Source organism: Bufo bufo, chromosome 1 (genome assembly GCF_905171765.1).
Source record: "Bufo bufo chromosome 1, aBufBuf1.1, whole genome shotgun sequence".
Taxonomy (NCBI): Eukaryota; Metazoa; Chordata; class Amphibia; order Anura; family Bufonidae; genus Bufo; species Bufo bufo.
Window position 1 is genome coordinate 264,039,139 of NC_053389.1, and position 16,956 is coordinate 264,056,094.

The window sequence follows — 16,956 nt, forward strand, 5'->3', positions numbered from 1 at the left end:
GAAAATTTGAAGCAAGCTCATATATAGTAAGTATAGCAGTAAGCAATTTAAAGTAAATTATGGTTCCATTGTTTGCATGTACCTTTGCACATGGAACAGGGTGCTATTTTTGTTTGCTTTTTCAAGCCACTTACCCTTGACCAGTAGATGTATGTAAATATCAGGACAGGGCAGTAGACAGAAAGTCTAACCTTACTTTTGCAGCAAGTGCCAAACGAGTGGCATCCTGAACAAAGATTGGCAAACAATGAAGCAAGATGCATTCCTTCCCTGACTGTAGGGGGCAGCACTTTCCCATTATTTAATGGATTCAGTGGTGCCATTTACAGTAATTTTCTCCTCAATCAGTAAAAACATGCAGAACAGCCACAGCAGGGGAGAAGCTATAGCGGATGCAGAGGTGGCCGTCACATGGGAACACTAAAGCATAAATGGCCCAAAGGCAACAGCAATTTCTTGGATCATTTGTTGATGCTTTTGTGACCATGGGTGGATGGTTGAAAAGATGATAATAAGAGTGACATAATGCTATTGATACATAAACAGAAGGAACATATACTGCCCTCTTTGACCCAATGTGGTGTTCGGAGACAGCTCCATGTCACTTTAGAAGGATCATTATTGCCTCCATCTGAACAGATGTTCGGTCAACAGCTGTCTCCTCTGACCCGCGCATAAACATGCATGCTTGGATCAGCTAAGGCTACTTTCACACTGGCATTTTGGCTTGCCGTTTGTGAGATCCGTCATGGGCTCTGAGAAGCGGTACAAAACGGATTAGTTTTGCGCTAAGGCATTCTGAATGGAAAAGGATCCGCTCAGAATGCATCAGTTTGCCTCCGTTCAGTCACCATTCCGCTCTGGAAGCGGACACCAAAACGCTGCCTGCAGCGTTTTTCTGTCCGCCTGATGAAGCGAAGCCAAACGGACTTTCAATGGTGCTCAAGACGCATCCGTCATGGCTATAGAAGACATAATACATGCGGATGCATGCGGTTGTATTATTGTAACAGAAGCGTTTTTGCAGATCCATGGCTAAGGCTACATGCACACGACCGTATGTGTTTTTCTGTCCGCAAATTGCGGATCTGTAAAAAACGGATGACATCCGTATGCCATCCGTTTTTTTTTTTGCGGATCCATTGTAACAATGCCTAAAACGGACAAGAATAGGACATGAGGGGCTACGGAACGGACATACTGATGCGGACAGCACACGGTGTGTGTTTTTTGCGGACCCATTGAAATGAATGGGTCCGCATCCTATCCGCAAAAAAAATTGAAACAAACAACGTTCGTGTGCATGTAGCCTAACATGTATGTTTTCCTCTAGAAGCATCTGCTGGGGAATACAGGATCCAGCATATTTAAATCTTGCTTCTAAACATATTGGTTTATACATGGATTTTGCAGAAATAAATCCAGTGTGTGCCTTTTACAGCTCCATACAACCTCTGTACCACAATATAGCACCCATGGACCATACTGAATCTCTGTATGCCTCGGATTGCATAGAGAAACATATGAAGGTTTTGTAGCACGTTCCATCAGATGCACTGGGTCTCCCCTAGGGGTGGGTCTGTCTGTCTGTCTGTCTATCTATCTATCTATCTATCTATCTATCTATCTATCTATCTATCTATCTATCTATCTATCTATCTATCTATCTATCTATCTATCTATCTATCTATCTATCATTATAACTTGACAGTATCCACCACCCTATGATAACTGATGCCACTTTGCACTTACCCGGAGTGAGGAGTGCCAGCCCAGTCAGCAGCAGCAGTGTGTACAGCCCCATGATGTATAACACTTGGGAGTATAACTAGCTGGTGAAAAGTAGATATATACCAGGAAAAGAAGGCGGGTGCACAGAGAAAGAACACAACATCATCATTAAATATTGACCATGAAGATAACTGTTAAGCAAATAAGAAAACTGAACTCAGCGGTTTTGGCTTCATCCATGAAAGTTGGGAAAACTCGGATCATATAAACACGTATTAGAGCCATGTTTTCAGATATTTTTTAAGGCTTTCTCCCTTTTATATGATATCTTTTTGGGATTGTAAAAAACGAGTTTCATCAGCTTTTTTTTTGTTTACAAATGTTTTTTCTTTAGAGATTTCTACGGAAAGTATTGGGCTCAGATCAGATTCTAGGTGCTCCCTAGGGGAAGAGGCTGGTATGCTGCATATGATATGGCCATCTTTGGCATCGGAAGGCTTTTGGAGCTCTAGTAAATATCAGTTCAGTATACTCTGTCACTGTTGATTTGACTCCTTTTGTATATGTGCTGGGATATGTTGAGAATCTGTCGATCACTGAGCCAGGGAAAATGGCTGTGGCCAGGGTGCCATACTGGGCGCGCAATTTGATTATCCAACATTGGTTGGATGAGATTAGCCCTGGCTGAAGGGAATACCGTATTTATTGCCCTATAAGACGCACTCGCCCATAAGATCCACCTAGGTTTTAGAGGAAATCATTGCCCACACACAAATTTCTTCAGGTTGCGAAAGAGAACGTAATCACTGGGAGCCAGGTCAGGACTGTAGGTTGGATGGTTAACCTCCATGAAGCCGTATTCCCTGATAGCAGCTTGTCATTTGCAAGACTTGTGAGCTGGGGCATTCTTGTGCAGCAGCAACACACCTGCGGACAACTTCTCACAGTCCCCCTGGTGTCTCCAGTAATTGTTGTCTTGTGTGACATGAATTCTCGTAATAAAATGCCTGCTGTATCTGGCAACAAGTTTTTTGCTCAGGAGTCAACATTTGTGGCACCCACCTGGAACTGACGTTTGACATCATCAAGACATCATGAATGAGACTGGAAACTATGCCAACTGAAAATGCCTAATTCATGAGCTATAGCACTGACTTTGACCTGATAATCTTCCAAAATCATGGCCTCTACTTTTTGGCACATTTCCTCTGAAAATGCTTCAAACAGGTCTTTACGCTTCATTTCTTCCTTTGTAAGGAATTTAATCACTGAACGAAGCTCCAAATCCCTAACTTTTTTGTAGACCTGCACCTCCAGTGCTTTCATCAGACTGAACTGCTACTGTGTGTGTTGCATATCCAGACATGTCTCAACCTGCACAGGCAAGCTCAGTTCTCTAAGGGCTCATGCACACGACCATGTGCTGGCCGGGCCCGGGCTGCGGACCGCAACACGGGCTTCAATGCACGGGCACCGACCGTGGGGCAGCCGCATACGGATCGTGGACCCATTCACTTCAATAGGGTCCTCGATCCGCATCCGGTCATCCGCACCGCAAAAAAGTAGTGCATGCAATATCGTTGGCGGCCATCATTTCTGCTCAGCGCGTCAATTGACTTTCATCAGTGAACAGCACTGAGGCCCACTGTTCCCTCGTCTAGCGTAGATGCTCCCTGGCCCATGCAAGACGATGACGCCTGTGGTTAGGAACCTTTGCAGGTCATCTAGCATGCAGACCATGCGGATGTAAATGGTTTCGAATAACGTGACACTTGGGTTTCTCTCACCTACCGTAAGCGTGCCTTGAGTTGTGTGGTAGTCATCATCCAGTTCTGTAGGGCATTGTTCCCAATGAAGCGGTCTTCAGTGTAGAATGTGGCCAAAGGACATCCACTTCTATGCCTTTCTGTGACTCTTCCAGTCTCTCTGTATCTCTGTTGCAACCTGCTGCCGACACTCTGTGACACTCTAAGCTCAGTGGCCACTTCTATCTGAGAAATCCTGCTTAAAGCCTTAAAATGGCGAGGTACCGTTGATCAATTGTTAGATGTCACCTTGGTCTAATGATGTCAAAACGTGAACAGCATTATAAGAAGGACTGTCTAAATAGCAATTCTAATTGAACCAGGAAATTTTTTGAGCGATTCATGCATCAAACATCTGTTGTGAATTTTGCGGTTAAGCTCCTTGTTAGAGAACAGCAAAAAGTGCAAAAAGTACTGAAGCGTTGAACAGTTGGACATGTGCATTCAAAAGTTTAGAGAAAGTCACATTAAGTTCATTTGTAAAGGTTAGGGTACATTCACACGACCGTGTGTAATCCTTTCCGATTTGCGGTCCGCAAATAACGGAACCGTGTGTCCGCATTTTGCGGACAAATGACTTCCGTATGTCTCCCGTTTTTTATGGTCCGCAAAAAACGGAAGGAAAAAAAAAAAAGAGAGAGAGAAAAAAAAGAATTATGGCCTTCAAAAATACGGAAACGGATCCGCAAAAAACGGATGACATACGGAAACCATTCCGTATTTCATCCGCAATTCGCGGATCCATTGATTTGAATGGTGCTGCGGACCGATCTGTACGGACAATAGTAGGACATGCTTCATATTTTTGCGGAATAGAAATGCGGACACACGGATGCGGACAACATACTGAATGTTGTCCGCACATTTTATTCACCCATAGGAATGAATGGGTCCGCTTCTATTCCGCAAAATGCGGAACGGATGCCGATCGGACGTGGAAAAAATAATACGGTCGTGTGAATGTACCCTTAGAGTGCATTTTAGGTTCATCCTGAAATGTCACCCACAAGCCAAATATCCCTAACTTTTTGTCAGTAGTGTATAACTAATATTGGTTGGCTTACTTTGAGACAGATTTTTTTTTTTACGCCAGAATTGTGACCCAATTTTGGGGAACTGTTGCATCCACTAATCTCAGGAATCGCTGCCGCCTTTGTGCTTAGCCCTGCCTCTTGGCAAGCATTTCAGAAAAAAGTGTAGAAACCCTAGATGCAACAAATTTGATTGATTGATTTTTGGAACAGACACATTAGTAAAACTGGTAAAATTCCAAAAAGAAGAAAAGGCATGGATCATATATCCACATGCCATGTATTCAATTATTGCTTCTCAGCACAGTGTACTGTATATGAGGCCATTTGTATACATTTTGATAAAAATGTATAAGCCCAATCACCACATCAAGGTGGTCTCATTTGAATGGGTCCCTACTAATTTGGTGCAGCTCCACTTGACAACCAGCTGCAACACAATGCCTGCAGACCCAGCTGTCAAGCAGTACTCCTGATGTCAGACTAAGCCTCCTTGGCACTGGGCCTCACCAACCCATAAGCATAGCATCACTTCACCATTTGAACAGATGTCAAAAGCTCACCTTACCATGTGGTCCCAAAAACTAAGTTGGTTATAACACTTGTGCACCCTGGGCAACAGTGTGCAAAACTGCAGAAAACCGCACCACAAAAAAAGGCAGATTACAAAAAAGGCAGTGTGGAGGCACGGACAGAAAACCCGTTCCGTTGACTTCCGATCCATGCCTCCGTTCCGCATCTCCCTGATTGGGGACCCATTTAAGTGAATGGGTCCGCGATCCATGGTGCAGGGTGGAAAGGTGGAATATGATTGGTTGCCATGGACAACAGCCAGTTTTCCCTACATCAGTTAGATAAATCTCCCTCAGAGTATTTAAAGGGGTTGTCCTGTTTCCTATATTGATGACTTACCTTAGGATAGGTGCTCCATATCAGATCGGTGGGGGTCCGACAGCCAGCACCCGTCGCCGATCAGCTATTTGAAGAGAACAGAGCACTTGTGTGAGCGCTGCCTTCTCTTCAATGTTGACGGTGAGCAGGTGTAACTGTAGCTCCTCCATCCCATTCACTTCAATAGGAAGGAGCAAACGGAGTGTAACTTCTCCTTCTCATTGAAGTCAATGGGAACAGGCAAGATACAGGGCTGGTGCAAGGATTTTTGCCACCCTAGGCAAAAGCTAATTTTGCCGCCCCCTTGACTCCGCCCATTGACCACACCCTTTTACACGCCCCTTTTTCAGCCACCTATTGCATGCAACATTTAACTATGGTCGTGTACCCTGTGCCAGTCTATGGTCATGTACCCTGTGCCAGTCTGACTATGGTCGCGTACCCTGTGCCAGTCTGACTATGGTCATGTATATATAATATCCAGCCATTGTCTGCCACCTAGTACCATCCCAGTGATGCCAATCACTCTGCGCTGTTCAGCAGGTTGGCACACCAAACACGAGCAGTGCCACCTATTCACTGCCAGGCGCCATTCAGCCACTGTTTGAAATCCTGTGCCACCAGGGCAACATAAAACAGTATGCTGCCTTGTGCCCTCTCCCAGTCTGGCACTGTCCTGCACCCTGTACCATTCATAGCCCTTTAGACAGTCTGTGCCACCTATTAGGCTCCATGTGCCTGCGGCACCTGAGGGGTTAATTGTGCGGATCACAGCCCCCTGTAAGAGATCGGGTGCTGCCAAAGGCATTCACCTGACAGCAAAGAACTATGGATTCTGTGGCTGGAGGTGCATTAGGGGGTCACAGGATAAATATGTAATTGTCAGGCAGTATAGGCCCCAAAAATTAGGCAATAGGCATTCACCTGACATAAAAGGCCTTTTATGCCGCTGTATATACAGTCGTGGCCAAAAGTTTTGAGAATTACATAAATATTGGAAATTGGAAAAGTTGCTGCTTAAGTTTTTATAATAGCAATTTGCATATATCCTTGATATGAAAACAAATGAAGTTCCAGCACTCACGATTTTTGGTAGCTAAAATCTTCGTCTTTTATTCAGGCAGTAGACAAAATAGACAGGACATCCACCCACAAGTGTAGCAAACTTGACGCGTTTCGAACAGAAGTCGTAACAATGAACAGTGTCTCCTCAGGTGATTTTATACTAGTCTGAGAAATAATTACTCTCCCCCCACCTGGAGGGCGGGGGAATAAAGGAGGAGGAAAGCATTTTAACCTCTTATTCTCCGGATGAGGCACTGCTCATGTGTTTTACAATATAGATAAATTACGCATCCATATAAAGTCACAGATTTTTATAGAAATATAAAGTGCAAAATAACCACAAATAAAACAGTGAACATATTTAAAATTGCAATAATGTATCAAATGTCGAGATAAAGATAAAGTACAACACTGAGTATATATAAACAACTTGATTAGTATAAATTCATATGTGTTGGTATTGTAATATTGATCTCAACATGAACCCTATTTCTCTATTACTATTCTTAATGGAACTGAAAATAGAATAGACAAATGGTGAGAGGGGAGATGAGAATAGAAAAATCGGGTTAAAAAAAATGCATTAACTCGTTTTTCATATTCAGGCCGTTCGGATGTCTGGTGTTCAACTTAAAAAGCCTCTCTAAGTCTCACAATTCGTTTAAAATCTCCTCCTCTTCTTGGTAATCTCACTTGTTCGATTGCAAAAGCTTTGAAATTTCGCACTTGACTTTCATGTTTACAGATAAAATGTTTGGCCGCATTGGATGTGTTCACACTGTGCAGATTTTTTATGTAGTTGAGATGCTCCAAAATTCGAACTTTACATACATACACATACATCATGTCACAGGCTACACATTTTATGACATATATCACCCCTATTGAGTTACAATTAATATATGATTTGATTGGATATATATGAGAATTATTCGCATCATGAAAGGTTTTCGTATTCACCGCATATGTACAAGTGCGGCAGCGTGAGCCCCCACATCTAGTAAAACCTTTATATATGAGCCAAGGATCCTTTTTTTGTTTAACCCGTTGTGTATACATAGAGGGGGATAGGTCATTTCCTATAGTTTTTGACTGTCTTGACACAATTCTACAGCCTTGTTTCAGCATACAGTGCAGTATTTCGTCATCATAAAGAATAGGCAAATACTTTTTAATTGTCTGTTAAATTATTTCGAACTGCTTACTGTATGTTAGAACCAGTGTAGGTAAGTTTTCATTTTTGTCTGTTTTCTCGATTTTTGGTGTCTGTTTATGAATTCTTTTCTTTTTACTTTCTTTTTGATCTCCATTGGCAGGAGGGGCAGGGGTTAAAAAAAGTAGATCTTCTCTACTCTTCTTCTTATCCAGAGGCTTAGCTATAACTATCATCCATTTAGGGTATGCTCTCTGTACCAATCTATCTTCAATAATCCGAGCCTTCCTTTCAAAAGCCGCTGCGGTACTGCAGTTTCTGTAGGCACGTGTGAATTCTCCCACAGGGATTGATTTTATCGTGTGGGCAGGATGGTGACTATCTGCACGTAATAGTGTGTTTCCTGTTATTTCTTTGCGAAAAGTTTTCGTTTGTATAATTTGATCGGGTATTCCCGAAAGTGTAAGATCGAGAAAATTAATATATTTGGGATGCTCAGTATATGTGAACTTTAGATTATATGGATTATTTTCGAGATATTGCATGAAGTGTTGTATGGCAGGCACATCGCCGCTCCATATTATGAGCATATCGTCGATGTACCTGCCATACCAGACCACATGTTCCACGAATGGATTTTTGATATTATATACATATGCCTCCTAGGAAATTACCTATCCCCCTCTATGTATACACAACGGGTTAAACAAAAAAAGGATCCTTGGCTCATATATAAAGGTTTTACTAGATGCGGGGGCTCACGCTGCCGCACTTGTACATATGCGGTAAATACGAAAACCTTTCATGATGCGAATAATTCTCATATATATCCAATCAAATCATATATTAATTGTAACTCAATAGGGGTGATATATGTCATAAAATGTGTAGCCTGTGACATGATGTATGTGGGATGCACCACCAGAAAATTCAAAGTTCTAATTTTGGAGCATCTCAACTACATAAAAAATCCGCACAGTGTGAACACATCCAATGCGGCTAAACATTTTATCTGTAAACATGAAAGTCAAGTGCGAAATTTCAAAGCTTTTGCAATCGAACAAGTGAGATTACCAAGAAGAGGAGGAGATTTTAAACGACTTGTGAGACTTAGAGAGGCTTTTTGGATTTTTAAGTTGAACACCAGACATCCGAACGGCCTGAATATGAAAAACGAGTTTATGCATTTTTTCTAACCCGATTTTTCTATTCTCATCTCCCCTCTCACCATTTGTCTATTCAATTTTCAGTTCCATTAAGAATAGTAATAGAGAAATAGGGTTCATGTTGAGATCAATATTACAATACCAACACATATGAATTTATACTAATCAAGTTGTTTATATATACTCAGTGTTGTACTTTATCTTTATCTTGACATTTGATACATTATTGCAATTTTAAATATGTTCACTGTTTTATTTGTGGTTATTTTGCACTTTATATTTATATAAAAATCTGTGACTTTATATGGATGCGTAATTTATCTATATTGTAAAACCCATGAGCAGTGCCTCATCCGGAGAATAAGAGGTTAAAATGCTTTCCTCCTCCTTTATTCCCCCGCCCTCCAGGTGGGGGGAGAGTAATTATTTCTCAGACTAGTATAAAATCACCTGAAGAGACACTGTTCATTGTTACGACTAAGAACTTCTGTTCGAAACGCATCAAGTTTGCTACACTGGTGGGTGGATGTCCTGTCTATTTTGTCTACTGCCTGAATAAAAGACGAAGATTTTAGCTACCAAAAATCGTGAGTGCTGGAACTTCATTTGTTTTCATATCAAGGATATACAGGCTCACCAGCCTTTTCCGTGCACGCGGGTGTTTGGATAATTGGGTGAGCTGGACTTTTCTTTGTGCATATTCAATTAGCATATATTCCAGAATGTTATGAAGAGTGATCAGATGAATTGCATAGTCCTTCTTTGCCATGAAAGTGTAAGGTAAATTCAGTGACACAGCAGAAACAACAGAAAGCATAGTGTTAATCTGTTGTTGCTGGGCAGAAGTCTAGACCAATCACAGTCAGCTTCTCATACAGCAAGAGTTTTCACCAATCACATCCAGCATCACACACAGCCTGTCTGGGAATTCCTCTCACCAGAGAGAGGAGCTGAACAGACACACAGTTCCAGTCAGAGTCCAGTTTTATGGGAACAAGAGGCCAAAATAGGTATTTAGAACAGTCATATTATGTTCATATGGTTAGTATAGTAATGAGAACTGTATACTGAACCAGTTATATGTGTTATACTTACAGTTCCACCAAATTCAAATTGCCAGCATACAAATTGCAAGCTACAAATTGCAAGCTACAAAGTTCGCAATCCAAATGCCACCCACATATCAAAGTCCTCAAATACTTCAGCCAAAAGAAAGGAATTAGCTGAACAACTTGCTGTCAAGAGAGCAGAAATTGAAATGAAAGCTGCCATCGAGGCGCAGCGCCAACTGATCGCTGAAAAGGAAGCTGAAAAGGATGCACAATGCCATCAGATGGAAGCTGAAATCGAGGCACAGCGCCATCAAATGGAAGCTGAAATCGAGGCACCGCCAACAGATAAAAGTCTTGAAAGGCAGAAAGAAGTTAAGATCATAGAAGCCAGACTCAGAGTACATGAGGAGGATATGAGTCAGAGTAGTCATAGGTTCAAATCTGTACTAAGTGAAGAAAATGACTCCTACTTTCCTTCATATGCCCAGGAGAATGGAAGGAAATCTCCAGCATGTAGTGAAGAAATAAGTTAGTATCCTTCCATCCCTGCTCATAAAAACAAAGAGAGGCCTAGTCCAGTGTTATGAAAAAGGTGTGTGAATTTACCCTCTCGCTCTACTGGAAAAGATAAAGAAAAGGACTCACCTAATTCAGAAGTAAGTGAGAAAATAGAACCGAATAATTATATTCCTAGATGCCATGGCAATGCTCAGGAGAGTGTTACAACCATTGTCCCAGCAATACCACAGAGAACAGTCCTAGCTAGACTTCCCATTCCGGAACCCACTGTATTTTCAGGAGACGTACTGAAGTTCATAGAGTGGAAGGCAAGTTTTGAAATGATCATTTAGCATCATTGCTTCAGTGCAATCGACAAGTTATTCTACCTTAAGAGATATGTGGGTGGGGAAGCAAAGAAAGTTCTTGAAGGTAACTTCTATAGAAAAGACTAAGAAGCCTACAAGGAAGCTTGGGAAAAATTTAATGCAAGATATGGTCATCCTTTCTTAGTACAAAGAGCTTTTAGAGAGAAACTTAATAACTGGCCTAAAATAGGTCCTAAAGAACACTTCAGACTCCAAGAGTACCGTGACTCCCTGCAAGCATGCAGCAATGCCATCCCACACGATCAAGGACTGGAAGTACTGAACAACTATCTAGAAAACCACAGGATGCTAACTAAGCTACCTGAAGAAGTGGCTTCTAGGTGGAATCACTATGTGACTGAACAGTTAGATCTAGGTAAGGACTTCCAAAGTTTTAAAGAGTTCTCTGAGTTCATCAATAAGGAAGCACAGATAGCATGTAATCCAGTAACATCATCTTACGTCTTAAAATCCTTAGAAGAAAGGCCTGCAAGATAGATAAGAATTGCAAGAGCAACTAGCTTTGCAACCAACACAGCAGCTAAAGGTCCAGATACCTACGAGAGCAAGTTCAAAGTCACTACTGGGATCAGTAAAGAGACAGAACCGACAAATCTTCAGACTACCTTCAAGTGTATGTTCTGTGGAGAGAACCACTCCATACATAAGTGCCAACAATTTGTAACAGTGCAGCCTGGATCACAGCGGCTCCCTGTGACGATACACTGACTTGCGCTCCAGCGTGGAACGCACCGGCCGTCTGCGATGATACGCTGGCTTACGTTCCAGCGTGGAATTCAGTGACCGCCTGTGTTGTTACGCTGGCTTGCACTCCAGCGTGGAACGCAGTGGCTGCTGGGCCCTCCTGTGACTCCGCCCACTTACCGTCCGGCCCTTAAATAGAAGACAGGTGCTAAGCAGGGTGTTCCACTAATGGAGTGCGCACCCTGCTACAGTAGGTGAACCCGATTTTGTGTCAATCTCGCTCTCTTTCTCGGCGAGATTGAGCACCTACGAGCCCCATCGCGGGAGCCAGCGCCGAGCTGGCTTGCCGCGATGGAGACAGAGCCGTCATAGAAGCGACGGGAGATCCGACTTGGATTCCCGCCAATTCTACACGTGTGCGGCGTTTGTTATGAATCCTGAGGGGGAAGTCCCCGCCGGATTTTAAATAAAAATCCGGCCTGGGTCCCCCCCTCAGGAGCATACCGGGCCCTTAGGTCTGTTATGGGTTGTAAGGAGAGCCCCCCCTACGCCGAAAAAAACGGCGTAGGGGGTCCCCCTACAATCCATACCAGACCCGTATCCAAAGCACGCTACCCGGCCAGCCAGGAAGGGAGTGGGGACGAGCGAGCGCCCCCCCCCCCCCCCCCTCCTGAGCCGTACCAGGCTGCATGCCCTCAACATGGGGGGGTTGGGTGCTCTGGGGCAGGGGGCGCACTGCGGCCCCCCCACCTCAGAGCACCCTGTCCCCATGTTGATGAGGACAGGGCCCCTTCCCGACAACCCTGGCCGTTGGTTGTCGGGGTATGCGGGCGGGAGGCTTATCGGAATCTGGGAGCCCCCTTTAATAAGGGGGCCCCCAGATACCGGCCCCCCACCCTAAGTGAATGAGTATGGGGTACATCGTACCCCTACCCATTCACCTGCAAGAAAAGTGGTAAAAACACAAATAAACCACACAGTGTATTAAAATATTTTATTTTTCTGCTCCGGAGGCCGCCCCCTGTCTTCTTTATTAGCTCTTTTACCAGGGGGGGCTCTTCTTCTTCCGCTATCCCGACGGGTCTTCTCCGCTATCCGGGGGGTCTTCTCAACTCTCCGGGGTTCTCCTTCTGTCTTCTCCGCTATCCGGGGGGGCTTCTCAACTCTCCGGGGTTCTCCTTCTGTCTTCTCCGCTATCCGGGGGGGTCTTCTCAACTCTCCGGGGTTCTCCTTCTGTCTTCTCCTTCTGTCTTGTTGACTCGGCGCACCCCGGTTCTTCGTCTCGCGAGACGAAGAACCGGGGTGCGCCGAGTCTCGCGAGACGAAGAACCGGGGTGCGCCGAGTCAACAAGACAGAAGGAGAAGACAGAAGGAGAACCCCGGAGAGTTGAGAAGACCCCCCCGGATAGCGGAGAAGACAGAAGGAGAACCCCGGAGAGTTGAGAAGACGCCCCCGGATAGCGGAGAAGACAGAAGGAGAACCCCGGAGAGTTGAGAAGACCCCCCGGATAGCGGAGAAGACCCGTCGGGATAGCGGAAGAAGAAGAGCCCCCCCCTGGTAAAAGAGCTAATAAAGAAGACAGGGGGCGGCCTCCGGAGCAGAAAAATAAAATATTTTAATACACTGTGTGGTTTATTTGTGTTTTTACCACTTTTCTTGCAGGTGAATGGGTAGGGGTACGATGTACCCCATACTCATTCACTTAGGGTGGGGGGCCGGTATCTGGGGGCCCCCTTATTAAAGGGGGCTCCCAGATTCCGATAAGCCTCCCGCCCGCATACCCCGACAACCAACGGCCAGGGTTGTCGGGAAGGGGCCCTGTCCTCATCAACATGGGGACAGGGTGCTCTGAGGTGGGGGGGCCGCAGTGCGCCCCCTGCCCCAGAGCACCCAACCCCCCCATGTTGAGGGCATGCAGCCTGGTACGGCTCAGGAGGGGGGGGGGGGCGCTCGCTCGTCCCCACTCCCTTCCTGGCTGGCCGGGTAGCGTGCTTTGGATACGGGTCTGGTATGGATTGTAGGGGGACCCCCTACGCCGTTTTTTTCGGCGTAGGGGGGGCTCTCCTTACAACCCATAACAGACCTAAGGGCCCGGTATGCTCCTGAGGGGGGGACCCAGGCCGGATTTTTATTTAAAATCCGGCGGGGACTTCCCCCTCAGGATTCATAACAAACGCCGCACACGTGTAGAATTGGCGGGAATCCAAGTCGGATCTCCCGTCGCTTCTATGACGCGCTTGCTGGGATGTGCTGTCACTATTCCAGTGAGTGCGAGATCTCGGCACCATGTTGCCGAGTATCAGCGCGACGCTGTCGTGCTAAAAGCACAATCTCACAAACACCTACTGTAGCTCCACTGCATCTGAGGACTCTGTCCACATATCCAGACCTGGATCCCTAACAACAGCGTGAAGGACTGTCTACCTTCTTGCCACTGGCTTCCCCACTGCTGGCTTCCTAGCCAGGACCAACTAACCGCAAGTATATGCCTGTTACCTGCTCTGATTAATGTCCTGGAACTCTGAGTGGGGTGGTTCCTGACTGGTGTGAGACGATACTCCCAAACCAACTCTGAACCTACTGCATACTATATACTAAACTGTGGACATGCTCTGAACCTACTGCATACTATATACTAAACTGTGGACATGCTATACTAACTCTGAACCTACTGCATACTATATACTAAACTGTGGACATGCTCTGAACCTACTGCATACTATATACTAAACTGTGGACATGCTATACTAACTCTGAACCTACTGCATACTATATACTAAACTGTGGACATGCTATACTAACTCTGAACCTACTGCATACTATATACTAAACTGTGGACATGTTCTGAACCTACTGCATACTATATACTAAACTGTGGACATGCTCTGAACCTATGGCATACAATATACTAAACTGAGGACATGCTATATACTAACCCTGAACCTATTGCATACTAGATACTAACTCTGAACTGTGCACAAGCTTATACTAACTTGTGACTCCTGTAATACTGCGAGACCTTCCTCTCCAGCAGTAATACTAAATAGATGGATAGCGGTAAATGATTTTGTTACCCCAAACTCTCCGCCCAAGACTGAGAGAGACGCCTGGGGTACATACTGAGTAACCGCGAATCCCACAGCCAAGAACAAGGGCAGTGGGATAATAGTGCACGTCCATTGCTTCCGCAGTTGAGATCCTAACTGATCAACTAGGTGCGTTACATATTAGTGGAACCTACATGGATCCAGCGGAAGTTGCAGGTCACCTCGTCACCCTCACTAAGAGGGTGGAGACCCTCAATGTGACTATACAACATCTCCAGCTAGAAAACCAGGCAATACGGCAACTTGTCACTCAGGGGCCAGGACACCCCCGTGATGGACCAGAACCCAAGGTCAGCCCACCTGAGATATTCGCGGGTGACCGAAGGCAGTTCAGGGATTTCCTGAACGCGTGCAAACTAATGTTTGAGCTGCAGCACCGGACTTACCCAACTGACAGAACAAAAGTACTTACCATGATCTCATACCTCAGGGGGGAGCCCAGAGCATGGGCCAATACCTATTTAGAAAAAGAAGACCCAGTCCTGGAATCCTTCCCTCTGTTCCTTGAAAAAATGGCCCTTCTCTACGAGGACCATAGTAAACAGCTGACCGCTGAGACCGCTATACGCAGCCTTAAACAAGGGAGACGACCTGTAGAGGACTTTATTGCGGAATACACTCGCTGGGCCCGGGAGACTGAATGGAATGACCTCACCCTTAGGAATCAGTTTCGCCTAGGTCTTTCCGAGGCCCTGAAGGACGAATTAGCCCGAGGAGAATTACCACTTACACTTAATGCCTTGATGCAGAAGGCCACCACCATTGACAGACGGCTGAGGGAACGCAGAGCCGAGAGAGTCTCAGGCTTCACACCCAACCCAAGACCGTCCAGCCAGGGTCCTGCTGTAGAGATGATGGAGATTGGGGCGATCCGAGGTCCTCTGACCGAGAGAGAGAAAGCCAGGAGACGTAACCTCAACCTCTGTTTATATTGTGCGTCTGCTGACCATACCGTTGACGGATGCCCCGCGATACGTAAGAAGTGCGAAGGTAAGAGCGGCACGTCTTGTACCTTAGGCAGTACAAAAAATAGTACTGGTGGTTACATATACACGTCTCTCACCTTACAGTGGGACCAAAACCGGATTATCGTTGAAGCCATGGTGGACACGGGAGCATCGGGGAATTTTATCGATATGCATCTGGTTGAGCGAAATAAAATTCCCCACATGAGAAAAAACGTTCCGATATCCGTGAGTTTCATTGACGGTACCACTTCTAGTCCTATCCACAGTCAGACTCAACCCCTCATGGTGACATGTGAAAATAACCACACAGAATTCTTATCCTTTGATATCATACACTCTCCATTGTTTCCCGTGATTCTTGGGTTGCCATGGTTGCAAATACACCAGCCAACCCTCCTATGGAAACAGGGGAGAGTTCAGTTTACGTTACCTTATTGTATGGAGACCTGCTTTCCTCTCAAATCTCTCATGCAAGTGGGAGTGAACCAGGTCCCCAGCAAATACGCAGACTTTGCTGAGGTATTCAGCTCAAAGAAGGCGGAATCTCTTCCGCCCCATAGATCTTACGATTGCCCCATAGACTTGCTGCCGGGTAGTGAGATACCCACGGGTAGAATTTATCCATTGGCACAACCAGAACTTGTTCACCTCAAACAGTACCTAGAAGAGAACTTACGAAAAGGTTTTATTCAGCCTTCAACCTCCCCGGCAGCAGCAGGGATGTTCTTTGTGAGAAACAAAGACTCAAGCCTAAGGCCCATTATAGATTACAGAGCCTTGAACAAAGTAACAATCAAAAATCGGTACCCCTTGCCACTAATATCCGAACTCATAGAAAGATTACAAACAGCAACAATCTACACCAAGCTGGATTTGAGAGGCGCATACAACTTAATTAGGATCAGAAAAGGTGATGAATGGAAGACAGCTTTCCGCACTCGGTATGGTCTCTTCGAGTATACAGTGATGCCCTTCGGGTTGTGCAACGCCCCTGCCACATTCCAAAATTTTATTAACGACATCTTTAGGGATCTACTGGACGTATGTGTAATCATCTATCTTGATGATATACTAGTGTATTCCGATAAATTACACGATTACAGGAAACATGTCCGTTGGGTTCTCGCACGGTTAAGTGTTCATCGCTTATACGTCAAACAGGAAAAATGTGTATTCGAGACTACCTCTCTTCCCTTCCTCGGATACATAATTTCACCCAAAGGTATCCAGATGGATCCCTCAAAAATCACTTGCATCCAAAATTGGCCGATTCCGGATTCCAGGAAAGCTCTTCAACGGTTCCTGGGGTTCTCAAACTTCTATAGGAAATTCATTAAAGATTTCTCCGCTACCACTAAACCACTAACCCGCTTAACTAGTGTCAACACGAAGTTCGTTTGGTCCAAGGACGCCCA

At 45.0% G+C, this 16,956-nt stretch overlaps 1 protein-coding gene across 1 annotated transcript in view; it reads right to left on the reverse strand.

Annotated features, from left to right (window-relative positions):
- The window catches only part of LOC121003431, a 67,843-nt gene extending 50,887 nt beyond the window's left edge, over nucleotides 1-16,956 (reverse strand). The window contains exons 1-2 of the mRNA XM_040435320.1: nucleotides 16,952-16,956; nucleotides 1,753-1,828 (exon numbers count right to left, since the gene is read on the reverse strand). Of these exons, the coding sequence (XP_040291254.1) occupies nucleotides 1,753-1,804 (52 nt within the window). The 5' untranslated portion in view covers nucleotides 1,805-1,828; nucleotides 16,952-16,956. The remainder of the gene's footprint in view (nucleotides 1-1,752; nucleotides 1,829-16,951) is intronic.